Source organism: Salmo trutta, chromosome 36 (assembly GCF_901001165.1).
Source record: "Salmo trutta chromosome 36, fSalTru1.1, whole genome shotgun sequence".
NCBI classification, from domain to species: Eukaryota; Metazoa; Chordata; class Actinopteri; order Salmoniformes; family Salmonidae; genus Salmo; species Salmo trutta.
Genome location: NC_042992.1, coordinates 22,217,371 through 22,233,387, shown reverse-complemented (window position 1 = coordinate 22,233,387; position 16,017 = coordinate 22,217,371). Strand labels below are relative to the sequence as shown.

The window sequence follows — 16,017 nt, the reverse complement described above, 5'->3', positions numbered from 1 at the left end:
TAACCAGCCATGAAGCATGTGATGTGACCTGATTTGTGAGTTATGCCTAATTATTTAAATAAACATGTAGTTGTAGATTTTTTCACAGTTGGCCTTTTTAATGTATCCCAGATGTACCATGTCTTGGACATGTCCCAAACTGTCTGTAAAAACGGTGAGAAATTCAATACAGGCATATTCATGGTCAATGTTATTCTCAAAGCAATTCAGTCACTGAGAAAAAGTAAAAAAGTTCAAAAATTTCAGTATCTGCTTACATTGTGTTGCTGGAAAGTGATTCTAGATTCAAGACAAGGAATCTGGCACTCAGAGTCTGGATCACGGTGTGTTTAAACATATTCTGCTACCAGAGAGAAACAGAAATCACAATATTCACTATAGTTTTGGGTATCGAACTACAGTGTACATCATCTTTCAACACCTACGCTACACTGAGAAAAATACTAAATCCTTTCAGTTGGAAAAGCAAAGGAGATGCTCAGATTCAATGTGGAAAAGACTTTAGTTGGTGTGTGTTGTTCTTGGCATGGAGGGTTGTAATGACAACATTACCCTTCCTGCAGAACGAAAGCTGCTCCCGAAGGGATCAAGGTAGAAGGTTCATTCAAGATCAGAAGTTACACAGTGCAGAGGTATTCCACAACAACAGGTTTTTGCCTTTACCGTACCTTCCCTTCACACTGTAATGCAGAACACTGGAGCATCATTAAAATGGAATTAGACACGATTACGTTAGCTGTCTACATTTGATTACATGTCATATCAATGGGTATACAAAATGTAATACATGTTAAGTGTGTGATCTACTCTGTCAAAGAAAGCTTTAAAAATGTTTTTTTTTAATTGTGAGTTTCTTTTAGATCATGTTCTTGGGTTGTCTATGTTCATGTCCTTTGTGTACTACGTGTGTTTATTCACTCATGTAGGAATTCATTTGTCTTGTAATTGTTGCCTCTGCAGGGTCAAATCCATCACACTGTTTAGACAGGTCTCTGATCACTCCAGCTGGACATTTGGCTAAGCTTCACTATAAATCCTCATGAATACATTCCTCATTCTAATTTATTCTCCAACAGCTCTGACCGACATTCCTGATGAGAACCGTCAATGTGTTCTACTTTGATCAGGCGATGTCATATACAAACAGCTAAATCAGACAGTCAGCTAATAAAAGAAACAGAGAGAGAAAGCAGGGTTCTGGAGTCTGATGAAATCTGACCACAACTGAACACAAATCCACTTTGTCTGTGATTCTGAGGGAGCTGGAAAGCCACAAATCAGTTAAATCCAAACTTGCAGTTATTGCATAACCAGCTGGTCCTGTACTGTAGGAGGCTATGGCTCTGCCATGGCCAAAACCAGCTGGTCCTGTACTTTAGGAGGATACGGTTCTGCCACGGCCAAAACCAGCTGGTCCTGTACTGTAAGAGGCTACGGCTCTGCCACGGCCAAAACCAGCTGGTCCTGTACTGTAAGAGGCTACGGCTCTGCCATGGCCAAAACCAGCTGGTCCTGTACTTTAGGAGGATACGGTTCTGCCACGGCCAAAACCAGCTGGTCCTGTACTGTAAGAGGCTACGGCTCTGCCACGGCCAAAACCAGCTGGTCCTGTACTGTAGGAGGCTACGGCTCTGCCACGGCCAAAACCAGCTGGTCCTGTACTGTAAGAGGCTACGGCTCTGCCACGGCCAAAACCAGCTGGTCCTGTACTGTAGGAGGCTACGGCTCTGCCACGGCCAAAACCAGCTGGTCCTGTACTGTAAGAGGCTACGGCTCTGCCACGGCTAAAACCAGCTGGTCCTGTACTGTAAGAGGCTACGGCTCTGCCACGGCCAAAACCAGCTGGTCCTGTACTGTAAGAGGCTACGGCTCTGCCATGGCCAAAACCAGCTGGTCCTGTACTGTAGGAGGCTACGGCTCTGCCACGGCCAAAACCAGCTGGTCCTGTACTGTAGGAGGCTACGGCTCTGCCACGGCCAAAACCAGCTGGTCCTGTACTGTAGGAGGATACGGCTCTGCCACGGCCAAAACCAGCTGGTCCTGTACTTTAGGAGGATACGGCTCTGCCATGGCCAAAACCAGCTGGTCCTGTACTTTAGGAGGCTACGGCTCTGCCATGGCCAGAACCAGCTGGTCCTGTACTTTAGGAGGCTACAGCTCTGCCATGGCCAAAACCAGCTGGTCCTGTACTGTAAGAGGCTACAGCTCTGCCACAGCCAAAACCAGCTGGTCCTGTACTTTAGGAGGATACGGCTCTGCCATGGCCAAAACCAGCTGGTCCTGTACTGTAAGAGGCTACGGCTCTGCCACAGCCAAAACCAGCTGGTCCTGTACTTTAGGAGGATACGGCTCTGCCATGGCCAAAACCAGCTGGTCCTGTACTGTAGGAGGCTACGGTTCTGCCACGGCCAAAACCAAGTGGTCCTGTACTGTAAGAGGTTACGGCTCTGCCACGGCCAAAACCAGCTGGTCCTGTACTGTAGGAGGATACGGCTCTGCCACAGCCGAAATCAGCTGGTCCTGTACTGTAGGAGGATACGGCTCTGCCACAGCCGAAACCGGCTGGTCCTGTACTGTAGGAGGATACGGCTCTGCCACAGCCAAAACCGGCTGGTCCTGTACTGTAAGAGGCTACGGCTCTGCCACGGCCAAAACCAGCTTGTCCTGTACTGTAGGAGGATACGGCTCTGCCACGGCCAAAACCAGCTGGTCCTGTACTGTAGGAGGATACGGCTCTGCCACGGCCAAAACCAGCTGGTCCTGTACTGTAGGAGGATACGGCTCTGCCACGGCCAAAACCAGCTGGTCCTGTACTTTAGGAGGATACGGCTCTGCCATGGCCAAAACCAGCTGGTCCTGTACTTTAGGAGGCTACGGCTCTGCCATGGCCAGAACCAGCTGGTCCTGTACTTTAGGAGGCTACAGCTCTGCCATGGCCAAAACCAGCTGGTCCTGTACTGTAAGAGGCTACAGCTCTGCCACAGCCAAAACCAGCTGGTCCTGTACTTTAGGAGGATACGGCTCTGCCATGGCCAAAACCAGCTGGTCCTGTACTGTAAGAGGCTACGGCTCTGCCACAGCCAAAACCAGCTGGTCCTGTACTTTAGGAGGATACGGCTCTGCCATGGCCAAAACCAAGTGGTCCTGTACTGTAAGAGGTTACGGCTCTGCCACGGCCAAAACCAGCTGGTCCTGTACTGTAGGAGGATACGGTTCTGCCACAGCCGAAACCAGCTGGTCCTGTACTGTAGCAGGATACGGCTCTGCCACAGCCAAAACCAGCTGGTCCTGTACTGTAGGAGGATACGGCTCTGCCACAGCCGAAACCGGCTGGTCCTGTACTGTAGGAGGATACGGCTCTGCCACAGCCAAAACCGGCTGGTCCTGTACTGTAAGAGGGTACGGCTCTGCCACGGCCAAAACCAGCTTGTCCTGTACTGTAGGAGGATACGGCTCTGCCACAGTCGAAACCAGCTGGTCCTGTACTGTAGCAGGATATGGCTCTGCCACAGCCAAAACCAGCTGGTCCTGTACTGTAGGAGGATACGGCTCTGCCACAGCCGAAACCGGCTGGTCCTGTACTGTAGCAGGATACGGCTCTGCCACAGCCAAAACCGGCTGGTCCTGTACTATAAGAGGCTACGGCTCTGCCACGGCCAAAACCAGCTTGTCCTGTACTGTAGGAGGATACGGCTCTGCCACAGCCAAAACCGGCTGGTCCTGTACTGTAAGAGGCTACGGCTCTGCCACGGCCAAAACCAGCTGGTTTTGTACTGTAAAAGGCTACGGCTCTGCCACGGCCAAATCAGTACTTTAAAACACAAATTAGAATGCACACTTATACAGAAGGCAAAGAAACGCTAGGTCTACATATGGTTTTAAATTACATCAACATGTTGTGTTTTACAGATCTAGTAACATACCAATTGTGCAATATTGTGAGAATGTTCAAGAACCGGACAATGCCCAAAAAAAATTTGATTGATCCGTTTTATTCACTTAAGAAATCATTATGTCCCAGATTTATATGTAATAACAAAAAAATTTAACTTTTAAGACTCTTAGTGGAAGCAAAATGTAAAACCAATGGAGATGTTTACTAATATGCATCATTCAGTTATGTTGTAAGTAAATCAGCATAGTAGAACTCACGGTAATAGCCTACTATTCAATTCAATTCCACATTTTTACTTAAAGCTAATTGCATGATTTTTGTATTCCAAACTGAGTAAATACAGTAGAATTTTATCTTTGACAGTTCAAAAATCCAAGCCATTCTATCAAGGCACGTGTGGAATGTTCACAATAATACACAATTTTATTCCCAATTTACAGTCTCATGAGCTTGAGGCTTTGCTCACAAGCATATAATTTGTTGTTTTATTTCACACATCCAGTTGTTAATTCCATGCTCCTTCCATTCCTTCTTCGTCTTGCTTACCTTGACTTCTTTCTTCCTTCACTCCTTTGCCAATCAACAAACACCTTCAGTCAGAAAACCTGTTTGTTGTTGGTTCCTGAGAGAAAAGGCCTAGCTGTTCTTTCCACTCCTAAGAGCATATTGAGTACGTAGGCCTAGGTGTTCTTTCTGAGTTCTGAGTCTAATCTCAACATACTGTATGTAATGCTGTACCTGGAAATGCAACATGATCTCATCAACTCACTGCATTTTTAGACGTTTGTTCAAATGGCCACAAATTTAACCTTTGACCTCTGCGTGGCATATGTGGCAGGTCAGGGTCATAAGTGAGCGTGCTCTGAGCTCTGGTCACTGTCGTGACTGTCCTCGTTACCAGGGGAACCAGTGGAGTGGTGTAGTCCTCCCACCATGCCAGAGTACTCTGAGGGTAACAGAGTTCCCTTCTTCACGTTGACCAGTTCTTTCTCTCGGGCCGCTGCCCCCTGTTGACCTCCTTTAACACGCTTCCACTTCATCCTTCTGTTCTGGAACCACACCTTTACCTGGAGGAGAAGAGAACAATTAGTTTACAGGGAAATAGCGTGAAAGTTATACGGCGGGGGGGGTCCAACTCAATACCTGGAGGGCGACAGTGACTGCTAATTTCTTCTATTTCCTTTGGTGTCTGATTTAGACACTCCTAGGAGGGATGAAAACCTGCAGATGCTGTGGCCCTCAAGGACTGGAGTTTGACACTTGGGTTGTTTTCAGGAGGGCTGGGGGATCATAGTCCTTCTCAGTAACAAGGGCAATATTAGCCAAGGTTATAGAAATTGTATTTAGTGTAATAATAACCACATGAAGAACATTTCAATAACTTTGAATTGCACAAAGTGTTCAGGCATTGTTGTGAGCGAATGGAGATGGGGTGTATATTGTGTGTGAGGTTCTGAGGTAACTCGATGCCATTGTTGGTTCGTGGCGTTCTGGAGACTGAGTTCTTGGTATGTAGACCCATCAGTAAAACCCTAGCGTCCCCCCACCTCTTCCCTCCCGTTCCCCCTCAGTAAAACCCTAGCGTCCCCCCACCGCTTCCCTCCCGTTCCCCCTCAGTAAAACCCTAGCGTCCCCCCACCGCTTCCCTCCCGTTCCCCCTCAGTAAAACCCTAGCGTCCCCCCACCTCTTCCCTCCCGTTCCCCCTCAGTAAAACCCTAGCGTCCCCCCACCTCTTCCCTCCCGTTCCCCCTCAGTAAAAGCCTAGCGTCCCCCCACCTCTTCCCTCCCGTTCCCCCTCAGTAAAACCCTAGCGTCCCCCCACCTCTTCCCTCCCGTTCCCCCTCAGTAAAACCCTAGCGTCCCCCACCCTCTTCCCTCCCGTTCCCCCTCAGTAAAACCCTAGCGTCCCCCCACCTCTTCCCTCCCGTTCCCCCTCAGTAAAACCCTAGCGTCCCCCCACCTCTTCCCTCCCGTTCCCCCTCAGTAAAACCCTAGCGTCCCCCCACCTATTCCCTCCCGTTCCCCCTCAGTAAAACCCTAGCGTCCCCCCACCTCTTCCCTCCCGTTCCCCCTCAGTAAAACCCTAGCGTCCCCCCACCTCTTCCCTCCCGTTGCCCCTCAGTAAAACCCTAGCGTCCCCCCACCTCTTCCCTCCCGTTCCCCCTCAGTAAAACCCTAGCGTCCCCCCACCTCTTCCCTCCCGTTCCCCCTCAGTAAAACCCTAGCGTCCCCCCCACCTCTTCCCTCCCGTTCCCCCTCAGTAAAACCCTAGCGTCCCCCCACCTCTTCCCTCCCGTTCCCCCTCAGTAAAACCCTAGCGTCCCCCCACCTCTTCCCTCCCGTTCCCCCTCAGTAAAAGCCTAGCGTCCCCCCACCTCTTCCCTCCCGTTCCCCCTCAGTAAAACCCTAGCGTCCCCCCACCTCTTCCCTCCCGTTCCCCCTCAGTAAAACCCTAGCGTCCCCCCACCTCTTCCCTCCCGTTCCCCCTCAGTAAAACCCTAGCGTCCCCCTGTGCGTCAGGAAACCCAATGTCCTGAATCTGTTGGTGTGAACCCTTCTCTATCAGTGTGTGTGACAGAGATTTACAGCCTCAGTGAAACAGACCTCTGTCTGAGCAGAGCATGCGCACACACACACACACACACACACACACACACACACACACAAACACCCAACACACACACACACACACACACACTCCTCCCGACCCCCCCCCCCCTGCACACACTCTCTAGCTCCCCCACCTTCCTCTTCACACGGTATGATCTTATGTAAACCCTGAGAGACACCTCGTCTACCAGAGCTGGCAGCCGAGTGCTAAATCATTATCTACAAGATTATTACAGTCGCACGCCACTTGAGTCTTGGTTCTCCCATTGTAGACGACGGGGTACTTTGGGTCGTTTTGACCCCGCTGTGTACGATGTAGGTTGTACAGGGTGACACTGAACCCTGGGTGTAGGGTATAGGTAGCACTCGATGACAGTGAGGCCGGTTATTGTTGGCTGTCGTGGTTAGTGTTGGCTGTCGTGGTTAGTGTTGGCTGTCGTGGTAAGTGTTGGTTGTCGTGGTCAGTGTTGGCTGTCGTGGTTAGTGTTGGCTGTCGTGGTTAGTGTTGGCTGTCGTGGTTAGTGTTGGCTGTCGTGGTTAGTGTTGGCTGTCGTGGTTAGTGTTATGGCTGTCGTGGTTAGTGTTATGGCTGTCGTGGTTAGTGTTGGCTGTCGTGGTTAGTGTTGGCTGTCGTGGTTAGTGTTGGCTGTTGTGGCGTCTTATTTCGACATGGCCAGGTATGTGCTGATGCATGGGTCACGTCCGCACACTGGCGGGGGGCCCTGCCTCGGATCCTGTTCCTGACTCCACAGATCCTTCAGTATTTGCGTCTCTTCTTCGTGATGATTAAGCTGCTGCCTAAAACGGCCCGATCGGATCGGGAACGAGCGAAGCTCCCTTCCCCATCCCCCACTGACGACCCTTCACAGCCCTACCCCTCCTGTTGGCCGCAAACTCCACAAACTCCACCCCCCTCCTATACTCCCTTCATCCCCACCCCTCTCTTATCCACCCCCCTGAGCGACCTGCTTTCTCACAGGAGCCCAATGCTCTCCTGGATTTATTTTAGGCATTGTGGCCTGCCACTCACAGGCCCAAGACAGGAATTAAGTTTACAGAGTAAACACGCATGTGTGGCTCATTTTCGAATAAACATGTTTAGCATCAACTGCCTCATAAAACTAAGTCCTTCGTATGTTTTTGTTTTACATACACACAAACACACAGATGCACACAGACACACATATCTACGAGCCGTACAAAATCTTCTGCCAGCCTTGGGTGCAACTCTAATTGGGCAATCAGTCCTACCTAAGTTGTTGCACACACACAGACACACACACACACACACACACTCGCAGGGTTCAGTGGCGAGACGAGATGAGGATTGGTGTCCACAAGTTGTATAAAGCTCTGCCACTGTATATGCCCTTGGGCTGAGGCCAGAATGTACAATCATTATTAGTAAAGCTATATAGTAGTTAATCGCAAGATCAGGGAGGTAGAAGCTGCACTGTAAGATAATAGCCAGGAGGATGTTAGAGTGGGTTTAACATCCAAGATCAACCCCCACCCCCACCCTCGCACACACACACACACACACACACACACACGCACAGAGACAGACACAGACACACAACCCCCACGCACATCCAGATTTATAGGCCTTGCATTGGGAATGTGTGGAGAAGAGAGGACAGGAGAGGAGAGAGGAAGAGAGGAGAGGCAGCCAATGTGAGTGGGAGTGATTGTAAGGCACAGGGCTCCTAGCTGGAAGGCCTAAGTCCTCAGTGGGTTGTTGCCTGGCTGCCTGGGCCTGGCCTTGAAAGTCTGATTGGACTTATACAACAGATTATGATTTCCAAAAGCACTTATGGGTGTGGTGAGTGTGTAGGTTGGTTTGGTTAAACGCATCACTACCAACAGATTTATGCAGGCCAACTTTTTAGATCAAGGCAGATTAGACATTAAAAAATATATTATATTTATATATATATATATTTCGATGAAAAGTTTGGTTATTTTCATCCTGGCCCCAGTTTAATCCTACATACTGGACTAAACAACACTTTCAATAGAGATTCTCCCTTCTGCATACTGTGCGGGAATCCGTCCCTTAATGTCAGTGTACTTCCTATTAGTGTCTGAAGGGAATTACAGAAACATCTGGAGTCTGACACATGCCATGAAACAGTCCCTGCACACACACAGACAGACCAGCGGTGCTGGCAACACACACACACACACACACACACACACACACACACACACACACACACACACACACACACACATACAGCACAGATATATCAAAAAGCCTCAGTGGTTTTGGTTTGGAAGCGATTAGATTCAAAACATTAGCATGACAAGCGTTTGGTAATGTCAAAACATACAGGGTTTTCATCCTGAGGCCTGTGCAGTTTTTAATAGAATCCCTAGCAGCTGCTGTTAGCTGACATTTCCGTGTGAGTCTTTGAATACATGAGTCTGTGAGTTCTTAGGGTAATTACAGAATCAGTCCTCTAACCGTGAATTCTTCAGATATTTTGTTCAAACAAAATGTTCTGATTTATCTGATCATCAAAGGGAGAAATTAACTGCATAATGTTTTGTCATTAGATGATAAGCCAATATTATGACTAATTAACTTGTTTTGTTTTACCAACACCCAACAGGTAATATACTTTTTATTTTCTTTATCACTTTTCACTTTTTTTTTATATGCAAATGTTTATAGATTTTATTGCTTCCACACAACAACAGGTAACGTACTTGTCTTTCTGTGAGGTCGAGGTTGACTGCTATCTCGTATCGCCTCAGTCTCGTCAGGTAGTTGTGGTGCGCAAACTCTGACTCCAGTTCCCGGATCTGTTCCTTGGTGAACGCTGTCCTCTCCTTCCTGGGCTTGCTGTTCACGTCAGACTTATAGCTCCCGTCCTGGGAATCTGAAATGAAAAACAGAACTTTTTCCAGACACTGTTGAGTCGCCAAAAAAGAAAGGAGAGGAAAAAGGGGTGAAAAAAAGAAGGGATTGTGTGATAAACTGCAGGGCTGAAATGCAAAATGAAAGCAAAACAATTAGGGGTGTCAATCACCTTTTATTATGGGGATATTGTTCATGCACACTTTATAGTGTCTTACTGGAGGAGGGGGAAGCTGCATGAGAGGTGGCAGGCAAGGAGTTCTCTACAGTCTCAGAGCCCAGCTCCCTCCGACAACTACCCTGTGTTCTTTCTCTGAAACAAACTCACTCATCTTCACCCGCTCCTTGGAGAATAGAAAGAAACAGACTGATATCTCTCAAATATTATTAAGTTGTAACACTTTCTTACCGTATCTGAAAATTCCACAAATCCATTTTCTATAGCCTCATTTCTTTTAAACCTAGGCAACACAGAGAATACTGTAGGCCCTATAAAAATCATGTGTTTAACTGGAAAGTTGGTGGAATTGTCTCTGCCTCTCTCCAGTACTTTATCACCTGTTCTAAATAGAAGTTTCATCCAAAAAGAGGGCTAATATTTGAGGCTAGCCAACTCAACACTGTAGCTCTATTGTTCTAAGACAAAAGTGATTCCAAGAGTTCATCTCTGGTGGACCGGAGGGAAGGTGAAGCTGAGGTCAGTCAGGTGTGGGGTAATGTGAAGCTGTAATGCGTGTGGTAATATCTGATGTAATAATGCATGTGATAATGTGTAGCTAATGACCCTTGTAACTAAGGGGGAAATAAACCCCCTCATTTTAATCCATACACTGATGAGATGGAAGGTATTCTTTCTTTTATGAAAAATGTAAGTAAAGCTATTGAATTTGGCCATCCTACTCGTGCCCCAAAAATGAGGTGCATGCTGCCTCTGCTATGTGGGGTGTGGTAGCGTGATAATGTGATGTGGTAATGTGGGACGGTAATGTAGGGTGTGAACCTCCCACCTATCACCTGGCAGACTGAACAATAGACCAATAGATACATAGATCAGCTAAGCACTACCCACGGGCCTAGACATCAAATGGAGCATGATCGGAAATCTTACACCGGCCCACACTACATACAGGCTGAAGCGTTTCAGCAGATGCCACGGGTAAGAGTGTGTGGTGCGATTCATCATATATTTGATTGAAGTTAAGGAGACTTCAGAAAGACTTTCCAGATTGTCATTTATTTTGGTCTAATTGTCTGTATTTAATCCAGATTGCTCAATTGGATTGTGAAAAGCGTACATTAATCAAATACTTTTCAAATGTTTTTTCATATAGATGTGGCTTCAAATTGGGTGAACCTCATTCAAATATCTCTTAACACTACACTTCATCAAAAAGAGTTGCTCTGTAATTTACATGTTGTTCTCTAGTCCACGCCAAATAAAACCAGCTAATATTCTCTTAGTTCAACGGTAATTGTTGGAGGTGTTGGATGTGCTGACAAATCAAATAGTGCCAGGAAAGAGTCTTTCTCTCTGCCACATCACACAGGCACATCCAGTCCCCTATATTCATGACACTCGATTTATAAAAACAGAATATGGGACTGAGACATTTCTGGAAATAAAATCTTCAAACAAAAGATCTTTCACGTGGTTTAGGTATTTTATTTTATTTGAAACAATTGTTTAATGGTTTATACCGTACAGTGTCTTGCAATTCTCCTTGAATATTCCTACAGCATTAATCTACATTACATCTTTAACTTTTGTTTAGCATTCTTTGTTATGTATCAAGAAGGTGTATTTTACCATTATTTTACCATTTATTTCACCATTGCCACAGCATGTTACCTCATAAGACCGTTACCTCATCAGAAATAGGACCTAAAATAAAGCCCATGTTGCCTTTTGTAACGTGCAATGGAGGTTAAAATTAGGAAACGTGATTGGTGTTAGAGGTGCAGCTTCTGGGTAGTGCTTCACAGTTCTACCGGCTGTCAATTACAATTGCACCCTGGGGTAAAACTAACCTGAGAGATGGCAAGTGGAAGTGGAAAGTTAACTACTGGGCACAACAGCACTTCTACCTGGTGGGTTTCCCTGCAGGGAGAACGATAGAGATACAGACAGCAGGACCTGGCAGAGCCGTCCTGCTCATTCAAACGGGGCCCCTTCAATTTGAAACATTTTTAGGATGAAAAAAGGCACAATACAGTATAAGCTACAGAATGAATGCAAAGAGAATTTGGCCATCCTATCAGTGCCCCAATAAAATGTGTTGGTGCACGACACCACTGGAAGCTGGCGTCAGTGAAATGGCTTCTGGATACAGAGAGCAGTGCTCTTGTCGTGACCCTGCACTGATGACCTGAATCAGCCCTTGTGTAGCCGCCAGGAAGTCCAGCCACTGTGCTAGTAACTTATTAAGGGCCTGACTTGTCTAGTCCCCAGCCCTGATATGGATGGAGCTTGCATTATTATGGTGGCTGCTGATAATGAGGGCTACAGCCATATACAGCCATATTAGGTCTAGTGCGGTGCCCTGCATGACGTGTCCAACGCATTTAGCCATCGGCCATTTTGAGACTCCACCCGGGGTACAGATCAGTTTGTCCTTACAACCTCAGTGCTCTCAAAGGCAACATAGTCGTTGGGAGGACAGTGTGTAAAATGATCTATAATAGGTACACATACCCACGTGCCACTGAATGTGCTCATCTGAAAATAGTTGTTTAACAAATGTGTAAATTGGACCTAAATATACAGCTTTTTGTTCCGTCGCTAATGGACTAATACAGTTATATTCTATTGTATTTTCTTCCATTCCATTTCATTCCATCATCCATACTGTAGATGACCAACAGTGATTTCCAGAAGTGTTATGGATTAATTCTCCACCCACATTATTATTATTATTAAGAGGCTGCTTTTTCACACAGCTGTTGCGGCTAATGCTATAGGTACGTACGTTCTACAGCCATAAATACTATGTAGGTTTAGGCCTATGAAAAAGCCTAGGTGTGCCCATTGTAACAGTTTAAAAGGAGGCTTCACAGAAATCACACCTGTAGGCCATTAATACCCTGGAGGAAAATGTCACTGTTGATTATCCCTGGGAGCCTGAAGAGAGGGACAAATAAAATCTTGGCTGTGCCAGGCTATAACCTATAAAATGGGGTTGAGGGGGTTGAGATTGAGGAATGTTAAAGAGAACTTTGATTCTAAAGAAAATGGAAGATTGTCTCAGTTACATTCTACCGGTTGAATCTATGTCAATATTGCCGTAAATGACAGAAGTAAATCAATTCCCTATTGCTTAACACTGAGAGAGGAAACCAAAGTATCTTAATATCTGTTAAATCAAATGTAGATGGAAAGGTAATGGATCTAATGCTTCAAATAACAGAAGATGACTGCAAATCTGTAATGTATCACACTTGCTCATTTCTTCATATAAGATTGTCAATAGAATAGTATGACTATTGACCTTAGTATTTAGAAAGACAATTTAACCTTTTTTATCAAGTCAAATGGTTTAAATGAATTGTGATTATCATTTTGCTTCCAAAAAACTTTTCCATAATAGATATATTTATAAAAACATGAATTCATTAATTATCTCTTGTTTTACTGAAAATATAACTAAATGATGGTGTGAGAATAATTTGATTAATTGAATTCAGGTGAAATGAAGTAGAAGATCATATTTAAGTGTGCGGCCTTGCCGCCTAGTGTTTCACACATTAAGGCGCTGTTTCTAAAAAGCACTTGCCTGCATTTATTTTAAATATCAATAAAGTTAGCCTAATCCTACCTCGTTAAATTCTAGACAGTAATTCCAGATATGAAGGAATGTCAATACAGCATGGAAAACAGTAGAGATAAGACATAATCCAGATCAAATAAGATCAAGTAAGATCCTATAACAATAACACAAGGTCTTACTGAAATGTGGGTATGCATATCTTCCCATTAAGAGCTGTTAGTACAGTTAAATGTTCAAATACAGCTAACTGTAGTGCAATAGCTAGTAATTGAAATTAATGAATTACATTTGCAAGTAGACAATTAAGAAAACAAAATCATATCCAACATTGAACCATGACATCAGTTTCAATCATCAGAACTAAGTCAGTTTCAAATAAACCTGAATAAAAATGCAAATGACATATGGCCCTCAATTTTATCTGGACAACCACTGTAAAAACAAGGCCCAAATGCTAAAACAACAAGCCTATCTACTAGTCAGTAAGGTTCAAACTTTGAACTGACTTTGAAACTAAAAAGTATGCACTGAACTCTTTTGTCATTGCACAACTTCTCATGAGGTTGTCGAATTTAGGAGCATTGACGCAGAAGACTACAGCGCTTTCAGTGATCATGAAAACATTAGCCAATTAGTTCAAATGCAAACCATTAATTTGTGTGTTTTATTACTGTATCACAAACTGTTCTCTCCTGTTTCAACATCTGTGGACTGTGTTTGCTTACACACAGATGGTGAAATCCCCAATATGAGAATAGACTTCAAATCGTTATTTGATGAAAACTCCTCAGTGAGTTTAGAAAGAAACAACCAAAACTTTGAGACTGAACTCAAAGCTAAAAAAAGCATAGAGGAGAGAAGAGAATAATGTCCTCGTTGTCCTCATCTTACCTGAGCTTTGCAAATCATCTTTCCCTTTACTGTTCCGTCTCTGTTCAGTCTCGTCCGGGGACATCGTCTGTCGTCCAAAGTCCCCAGGGACACAGGATACACCTGTGGGGTCACTACTACCTCCCAGACTGGGGTTGGTGTTGGAGCCACACAGATTTGGGGTCCCCCCACCACACCGTTCTGAGACTTGACTGTCTGGGGGAGGCAGGCAGAGGCCATGCCTAGTGTTGGTTGAGGGCATCTGGGGGACGTGCCAAGGGGTCTGGTGGGTCTGGTGCTGTGGGTGGTGGGGGTGCTGCTGGTGCTGATGCGGGTGTCCTCCACAATGGTGGTGTGGCTGCCCTCCGTACATGCCCTCCTCCCCAGGTCCAGGGTACCCCCCACAGGGGGGTGAGGAGCCGGGCAGGTCAGGGTAGGATATGTGGTCAGAGCGTCCATGCAGCGCCAGCGGGGACTGGCTAAATGCAGGGCGGGGGTGCAGACCCTGGGCCGGGGCGTGGGGGCTACGGAGGCACCCAAACAGGGAGTGATCCATCACAGTGCTCCACAAGATCCACCCAAAAGACGAACCCCCTAGTCCACCACACACACAACCACAAAAACTTCCAGGAACGACCAGAGTGACTAATTGAGACCACAAGACAGAGATGTTGCAGGACAGAGAGTAGAGCAGACTGAAGCCAGTTGAGGGAGGTGGGTGGACGCAGAGCCTCAAATCAGGGCTCTCCTCCACGGCTCTCTCACCTCTCACCTCCGTGCGCTCCCCGTTAGTTCCCAGGGAAAGCGATCGGAGGAGGCTGAAGGAAGGCAGAGATCGCAGCGTTGAAAGGTAGGGCCTCCGGTAATCCCGAGCATGCAGCCTGTTGCCAGGCACAGCGCGGGTAAACACTGACTCTGCTGAGCTGGAGCTCGGGTGTCAGGACACAGGGAGACGGTAGACGGAGAAGAGAGACGGAGGAGAGGAGAGACGGCTGAGGCCAGAGTGGTTCCAGGGAGAAGGTGGTTCCAGGGAAGTTGGGAGAGAGAGTGAGAGGGAGGGAGGGTGGGAGGAGGCCAGGAGCGGGGATGTTATATATAGGACGTAACGTGAGAGGGAGGCCGGGTCACTGGTGCACTGACTCACTGCTAGGCTTCTGACCACATGCATACGATCTTCCTCCAAAACGCAACGCACAATAAATCTAAACCATTCCAATGGCCTGGCCTCCAGAAAAGTGGGCAATTTATTTTGGACCCACCCAACCCCCTCGACACGATTTCTGAGAAGTGCAGTGTTGCGTCAGACTTTAGGGGGTTGGATATGGGGGTTTGGGGGTTCAACACCCCAACATTATCTGCTGTTTGTGTGTTTACTGCATATAGCTGCTGATGCGTTGCATTTAGGTGTATAGGTCGTTTGAAAATATGTTTACTGTATGTATGTGGCCTAATATTGGACTCCATTCAGCATCTGATTGATTTGATCAACTTTTTATCCAAATCTACAAATATTGTATGTGTTAACATTACCCCCTAACCCCTCCACTCTACTCCCCTCACCCGCACACACACACACACACACACACACACACACACACACACACACACACACACACACACTCCTAAGCATTTAAGCCCTAGTAGCTTTCAACATCACTTTGTCATTCTTTAAATGTATTTTCATGTTTCAAGTCTTCATTAAGTTTTTCCCTTTTTCACGTGTGTTTTAACTGTCAAAGTATCTCTTTGACCTGAGTTTTTTCAGCCATTAGACAAGACTCGCATTCACATGTTTTCATTGCACTGCAACACAGTAACAAAAATTCATTATGGAAAATTATAGGGGGGTTATATAAACGCAATAGAGTGAGAAAAACTAATTTAGCGCAATGAAATGAGTTATTGTTTGTCAAAGTGATTCATTTGGCAGTTGTTTTTACCAGCTTTCATTTACAATTACAGTAACAGTCAAAAGTTTGGACACAGCGACTCATTCCAGGGTTTTCTTTATTTT

The 16,017-nt window shown here is 46.2% G+C and overlaps 2 protein-coding genes across 2 annotated transcripts; one reads left to right on the top strand and one right to left on the bottom strand.

Moving 5' to 3' along the window:
* Positions 1-1,348: 1,348 nt before the first annotated feature.
* Positions 1,349-3,817, top strand: LOC115175455 (ice nucleation protein-like). Its single transcript, XM_029734688.1, has one exon. The coding sequence runs from the start codon at positions 1,349-1,351 to the stop codon at positions 3,815-3,817; it is 2,469 nt and encodes an 822-aa protein (XP_029590548.1).
* A 159-nt stretch (positions 3,818-3,976) lies between these two features.
* Positions 3,977-15,061, bottom strand: LOC115175657 (homeobox protein MOX-2). The gene is made up of 3 exons (XM_029735068.1): positions 14,025-15,061; positions 9,219-9,391; positions 3,977-4,962 (listed from the first exon to the last, which is right to left on the bottom strand). The coding sequence occupies exons 1-3, from the start codon at positions 14,557-14,559 to the stop codon at positions 4,741-4,743; spliced, it is 930 nt and encodes a 309-aa protein (XP_029590928.1). The 5' UTR covers positions 14,560-15,061; the 3' UTR covers positions 3,977-4,740.
* Positions 15,062-16,017: the final 956 nt, after the last annotated feature.